Here is a 7,330-nt window from a genome sequence, read left to right on the forward strand (position 1 = left end):
TTTATCTAAGAGCGTCCCATTATGCCGTATTACTGATTTATTTCAGTTTCCTAACATCACAAACTCTCGAGTGAAGCAAAATGTCGGTTTGGTTTACTACTTAATAAATCGCTTAATTAGCGTTTCCCATTTCCAATGTATTTAGAACATGCCGTTTTGAAACATTTTAAGTCCAAACAGGGTAAGGCTGCGCTTATAGTGCCGGCGACGTCAGGCTGCAAGGTTACTGGAAAAATCGAAATTGAGATGACTTCCAGCGATCGCGACCAAGCCGTCGCTCCGCGCTTACTAGATGTGCACGCGACGGCGACAATGCATTTGTTTTGACACGAGGTCGCGTCGCTGTCGCCGGCACTATAAGCGCAGCCTAAAGCTAAGAACCGGGGCATTTGAAGGATCTTGAGAAAATTGTCGGGACACAGGAACGTTTAATTAAAATCTGGAACTGTCTTGGCTAAACCGGGGCGTATGGTCACCCTAGATATGTATGTACAGTATGTATGTATATATATATTAACACCCAAGGTGAATGGGAGCCCGGAACGCTGGGATTGAGCGGGAGCCCGGAACGCTGGGATTGAGCGGGAGCCCGGAACGCTGGATTGAGCGGAGACCGGGACGCTGGGATTAGGCAGGAGCACGGAACGGTGGGATTGAGCGGGAGCCCGGGATGCTGGGATTAAGCAGGAGCCCGGAACGCTGGGATTGAGCGGGAGCCGGGACGCTGGATTAAGCAGGAGCCCGGAACGCTGGGATTGAGCGGGAGCCCGTACCGCTGGGAATGAGCGGGAGCCCGGAACGCTGGGATTGAGCGGGAGCCCGGAACGCTGGATTGAGCGGGGAGCCCGGAATGCTGGAATTGAGCGGGAGCCCGGAACCCTGGGATTGAGTTGGAGCCCGGAACCCTGGAATTGAGCGGGAGCCCGGAACCCTGGGATTGAGCGGGAGGGGGCCCGGAACTCTGGAATTGAGCGGGAGCCCGAAACCCTGAGATTGAGCGGGAGCCCGGAACCCTGGGATTGAGCGGGAGCCCGGAACGCTGGGATTGAGCGGGAGCCCGGAACGCTGAGATGGAGCGGGAGCCCGGAACGCTGGGATTGAGCGGAGCCCGGAACGCTGGGATTGAGCGGGAGCCCGGAACGCTGGGATTGAGCGGGAGCCCGGAACCCTGGGATTGAGCGGGAGCCCGGAACGCTGGGATTGAGCGGGAGGTCACCCCTGAAGATCACATTTGAAAAGGATTTATATTTTTATTCTTAAAATCTGTTCTGATATTGTAATGTTATAAAGTAGAATACCATAGAAAGCTGTTAGCTGACTAAAGCAATACCCTATTACAGCAATTGTATGTTTAAGTACATGGGATCAGTGCGCTGGCCTTCAGTGGGGTCACAACATGTGTTTATGGACATTATGTATTCTCAAAATGGGTGGTTTAGTGGCAAAGCCTTTGAAGTGGGTGAATCCCAGTATCAGCTCCTGGTGACCTTTGGCAAGTTACTCAGGCACCAACATTAGATTGTAAGCTCTGCAGGGCCGGACTGATGGTAATTCCATGGCAGCAAAGGATTAATAAAATGATGGACTAATAATAACAGAGCAGTGTCTGTCTCTTCCAGAACCCGCACAGCATCGTCTTCCTGTGCGACCTCCACATGCACTTCCCCCCGTCGCTCATCGACTCTGTGCGCAGACACTGTGTGGAGGGCAGGATGGTTCTTTTGCCCCCATGGTCATGAGACTGAACTGCGGGGCCTCTCCAACCAGGCCCGAGGGTGAGACAAGGCCTGCAGGCGTCACTGGTCCCTCCCTGCGTGTCACAGCAAGGGGAAGAGGGACAGAGAGATGTGGTACTGTGACAGAGGGACGTGGTACTGTGACAGAGATGTGGTACTGTGACAGAGAGACGTGGTACTGTGACAGAGATACGTGGTACTGTGACAGAGATACGTGGTACTGTGACAGAGAGACGTGGTACTGTGACATAGAGACGTGGTACTATGACCGATAGACGTGATACTGTGACAGACGTGGTACTGTGACCGAGAGACGTGGTACTGTGATCGAGAGACGTGGTGACAGAGAGACGTGGTACTGCGACAGAGACGTGGTACTGTGACAGAGAGACGTGGTACTGTGACAGAGACACATACTACTGTGACAGAGTGACACGGTACTGTGACAGAGAGACGTGGTACTGTGACAGACAGACGTAGTACTGGAACAGAGACACATACTACTGTGACAGAGTGACATGGTATTGTGACAGAGAGACGTGGTACTGTGACAGAGTGACGTGGTGCTGTGACAGAGAAAAGAGGCAGGGACAGTGAGAAGGTCCTGAGACAGGAGTGTGTGTATTCATATATGTGTGTACCTTTGTGTGTGTGAACCTTTGTGTGTGTGAGTGTATATTACATAGCAAGTGAGGTTAAAAAAAGACGTGTACATTGAGTTCAACCTATGTTAAATTTAGACAACAGATACTTATCCTATATTTAAAATAACAGTATATTGATCCAGAAGAAAGCACACAAAACACCCCAGTGATACATTATCCAATGATATTTCATAAAGGGAAAATATCCAATAATGGCAATCAGACTTCACCCTGGATCAACCTCCTTCCCATGTTTACTTATTTGGTATATCCCTGTATACCTTTCCTTTCTAAAAGATGTCCAACCCTTTTTTGAAGATATCTATTGTATCTGCCATCACAGCCTCCATGGGTAATGAATTCCACATTTTAAGTGCCCTTACTACAGAGCAGGGGTGCACAAAGTTTTTGCGGTGTGCCCCCCCCCCCTGCCTGCCAGCCCAAGCGCTTGCGCCCCCCCTTTCCTGTGAACCAGCATCAAATGACGCAGCGGGTCATGTGACGTTACGTGACCCCGCAGTGTCGTTTGACGCGCGTTACCCTGGCGACGCGTCACATTTCATGCCGTGTTGCCATGGCGTCCAGAAGCCGGCTGAATCGCGGTCAGTTGAGGTTGCAGAGGCCTCGCGAGGTCCCCCCTCATTTCATTTAAATGCCTCGAGGAAGAGCGCGGGGCCTCTGCAACCGCCATACCCCTCACCCCAAAGAAATCCCACTCCTCCCCTGGGGGGTGCGCAAACTGGGGAGCTATAGAGAACACTTTGTTGCAGGTGAAATCTCCTTTCCTCCAACCTTAAGCGATGGCCCTGTGTCCTTTGTACTGCCCGTGGGATTAATAGTTCTTTTGAAAGTTCCTTATTTTAACCCTGAATATATTTGTAAGTAATTATCATATCCCTTCTTTGCCTTTTTTCTAATGTAAACAAATCTAATTTAGCTAGCCTCTCCTCATAAGTCAGATTTTTCATCCCATTTATTAATGTGGTGGCTCTTTTTCTAGTTCCATAATGTATTTTTTATAGAGTGTTGCCCAAGACTGTTCTCCAAATTCAAGGTGTGGTCACCCTAATGATTTGTACAGTGGAAAAATAATGCTTTCTTCCCTTTCATCCATTCCCCATTTTATGCAACATAAGATCTTTTTTTGCCTTTGCAGCTACTGCCTGGCATTGGGCACTATTGCTAAGCCTCCTGTCTACAAGCACGCCTAAATCTTTCTCCATCAAGGATTCCCCTAATTTTGCCCCATTTAATTTGTAAGTTGCCTGTTGATTGGTGTTTCCCAAATGCATAACTATTAAACCTCATCTGCCATTTACCTGCCCAAGTTTCCAGTTTATAAAAGTCCTGCTGTAGAGAAATTGCATCCTGCTCTGATTGTACTACCTGTCTCTCTGATGGAGACTCTCTATGCCAACCCTCAAGGTCATTAATAAACAAGTTAAAAACCAGGGGTTGCAGTACCGAACCTTGGGGAACTCCACTCACAACTTTCCCAATCTTGAAAAGGTTCCATTTATGACAACTGTCTGTTGTCTACCAGTTTTCAATCCAGGTGCAAATATTTTATTGACCAATTTCCTTTGTTTTGTAGGCTAACATCTTGTGTGGCACTGTATCAGGAGCCTTTGCACAATCTAAGTAGACCACATGAATTACATCACTCCAGTTGCAATATTTTGGTGTGTTTGTGGTTAGGTGTGTGTACAGTATATGTGTGTGTATGTGTTTATGGATGTGTGCGTGTGTGTCTATATGTGTGTTTGTGATTGGTTGTGTGTATGTATAGGTGTGTGTTTGTGATTGAATGTGTGTGTATGTGTTTGTGATTGGATGTGTGTATGTATAGGTCTGTGTTTGTGATTGAATGTGTGTGTGTGTGTGTGTGTTTGTGATTGGATGTGTGTATGTATAGGTCTGTGTTTGTGGTTGGATGTGTGTGTGTGTTTGTGATTGAATGTGTGTGTATGTGTTTGTGATTGGTTGTGTGTATGTATAGGTCTGTGTTTGTGATTGGATGTGTGTGTGTGTGTGTTTGTGATTAGATGTGTGTATGTATAGGTGTGTGTGTGTGTTTGTGATTGGATGTGTGTATGTATAGGTGTGTGTTTGTGATTGAATGTGTGTGTGTGTGTTTGTGGTTGGATGTGTGTGTGTATAGGTGTGTGTGTTTGTGATTGGATGTGTGTATGTATAGGTGTGTGTTTGTGGTTGGATGTGTGTGTGTGTGTGTGTTTGTGATTGGATGTGTGTATGTATAGGTCTGTGTTTGTGGTTGGATGTGTGTGTGTGTGTTTGTGATTGGTTGTGTGTATGTATAGGCGTGTGTTTGTGATTGAATGTGTGTGTGTGTGTGTGTTTGTGATTGGATGTGTGTATGTATAGGTCTGTGTTTGTGGTTGGATGTGTGTGTGCTGGTTTATTGGGGTTATAATAGAGGTGGGAGCCTGTCTGCTTTCACTTTTGGGCTGTGGGTCTCATACCCCCTCCCCCACTGCAGGTTACTGGGAGGTGAACGGATTTGGGCTGTTGGGAATCTACAAGTCGGACTTGGATCGGATCGGAGGGATGAACACCGAGGAATTCCGGGAGCGCTGGGGGGGGGAGGACTGGGAGCTGCTGGACAGGTAAGGAACCCTTATATACAGGGGGCTGTGTGAGAGGCCCCTCCTCCCTGTCTGTCACCCGCTCCTCCCTGTCTGTCACCCACTCCTCCCTGTCTGTCACCCCCTCCTCCCTCTCTCACCCCTTCCTCCTTCTCACTCCCTCCTCCCTCTCACCCCCTCCTCCTTGTCTGTATCCCCCTCCTCCCTGTCTGTCACCCCCTCCTCCTTCTCACCCCCACTTCCCTCTCTCTCTCACCCCCTCCTCCCTCTCTCTCTCACCCCCTCCTCCCTCTCTCTCACCCTCCTCCCTCTCTCTCACCCCCTCCTCCCTGTCTGTATCCCCCTCCTCCCTGTCTGTCACCCCCTCCTCCTTCTCACCCCCTCCTCCCTGTCTGTCACCCCCTCCTCCCTCCCTCTCACCCCCTCCTCCCTCCCTCTCACCCCCTCCTCCCTCCCTCTCACCCCCTCCTCTCTTCTCCCTCTCTCACCCCTCCTCCTTCTCTCTCCCTCTCTTACCACCTCCTCCCTCTCTCTCTCTCTGTTACCACCTCCTCCCTCTCTCTCACCCCTCCCTCTCACTCCCTCCTCCCTCTCTTTGTCACCCCCTCCTCCCTCTCTTTCACCCCCTGCTCCCTCCCTCACCCCCTCCTCCCTCCCTCACCCCTCCTACCTCTCTCACCCCCTCCTCTCTCTCTCTCACCCACCTTTCTCCCTTTGCTCTACCACTCAGGATTGTTCTGGGCGGGCTGGAGGTAGAGCGTCTCGCCATCAGAAACTTCTCCCACCATTACCACTCCAAGCGCGGCATGTGGAACCGACGGCAACCCCCTGTAGGGCGATAAGGCAGAATCCGCTGCAACCTGACAGCAGCCAGCAGGGGGAGGGGTCATCAGCAGGACCCCCACATATTTACAGAAGCACCGTGCAGCTCTTTGCTCCAAAACAAGGACACAGGCGCAGGAGAATCCAAGCTATGGGGCGGGAGACTGAACCATCCCGGGCCCCGATCACCACCCGCCTCCCCCTGGATCTGATCTCCTCTCCGCAATGTTACAGAACATGCAAAAAGTAAAGTCTCATGACGAGTGACCGTATGCAGCGCTGGTACCGGACCCCCGCAGGGGACCTGGGGATCCCCCGCCACAGCTTCAGAATAATCATTGCACCTAAATTGCATATGAATAGAATGTTGGGTGGAACCTGTGTGTATGAGAGGGGGGGGGGGGTTTAGGGGGGCACACAGCCTGTGTATGAGGGGGGCTGGGGCACACAGCCTGTGTATAGGGGTGAGGGGGGAGAATGACCCTGTGTATATGGGGGCACACCCTGTGCCCATGTGTAGGGGGGGGGGTGCTGGGGAATGTCACCGCACCCATAACCTGTATCTGGGGTGACACCCTGAACCTGTGTGAAAAGCAGGTGTGGGCAGTCTGGGGGGAGGGGGGGAGCCCTGAGCTTGTGCATATGAGAGGGGCAATTAGCCTGTGTATATGGGGGGGGGGGGCACCCGAGCCTGTGTGTTTGGGGGGGGGCACCCTGAGCCTGTGTGTATGGGAGGGGGGGGCACCCTGAGCCTGTGTGTATGGACACACACCTAGCCTGTGTGTATGGGGGGGGGGGGCACCCTGAGCCTGTCTGTTCGGGGGATGGGTTGGCACCTTAAGCCTGTGTATATGGGGAGTGGGGTGGGGGGGTTACCCTGAGCCTGTGTGTATGGGGGGGGCACCCTGAGCCTGTGTGTATGGGGTGGGGCACCCTGAGCCTGTGTGTATGGGGGGGGAGCACCCCGAGCCTGTGTGTATGGGGGGGGCACCCTGAGCCTGTGTGTATGGGGCACCCTGAGCCTGTGTGTATGGACACACACCCTAGCCTGTGTGTATGGGGGGGGGGTACCCTGAGCCTGTCTGTTCGGGGGATGGGGTGGCACCTTAAGCCTGTGTATATGGGGAGTGGGGTTGGGGGGTTACCCTGAGCCTGTATGTATGGGGGGGCACCCTGAGCCTGGGTATGAGTTGCACCCTGAGCCTGTATGAATGGGGGGGGGGGGGAGGGAGAAGACATGTTATTATATTTCTTTGCCGCTCTGAAAGGGGAGAGATGTTTAGGTCCCAGCAGCATTGGAATCTGTGCCGCGTTCTCTCCCCGGTTACACGCGATGGGAGGAAATTGTGTTGTTTTTGTCTATTTTGTGATATTTATATTGTGCTTTTTGCAGCTGAGCCAACATTGCAGTTATTAAATTTATACTAAATTACCTGCACTATCCACTGACTTACCTGCACTATCCACTAACTTACCTGCACTATCCACGGACTTACCTGCACAATCCACTGACTTACCTGCA

The 7,330-nt window shown here is 51.5% G+C and overlaps 1 protein-coding gene across 1 annotated transcript; it reads left to right on the plus strand.

Moving 5' to 3' along the window:
- The first annotated feature begins 1,278 nt into the window (after positions 1-1,278).
- Positions 1,279-6,198, plus strand: LOC142494593 (beta-1,4-N-acetylgalactosaminyltransferase 3-like). Its single transcript, XM_075599042.1, has 3 exons — positions 1,279-1,775; positions 4,881-5,007; positions 5,717-6,198. The coding sequence occupies exons 1-3, from the start codon at positions 1,730-1,732 to the stop codon at positions 5,826-5,828; spliced, it is 285 nt and encodes a 94-aa protein (XP_075455157.1). The 5' UTR covers positions 1,279-1,729; the 3' UTR covers positions 5,829-6,198.
- The last annotated feature ends 1,132 nt before the right edge of the window (positions 6,199-7,330 follow it).

Source organism: Ascaphus truei, chromosome 5 (genome assembly GCF_040206685.1).
Source record: "Ascaphus truei isolate aAscTru1 chromosome 5, aAscTru1.hap1, whole genome shotgun sequence".
NCBI lineage: Eukaryota > Metazoa > Chordata > Amphibia > Anura > Ascaphidae > Ascaphus > Ascaphus truei.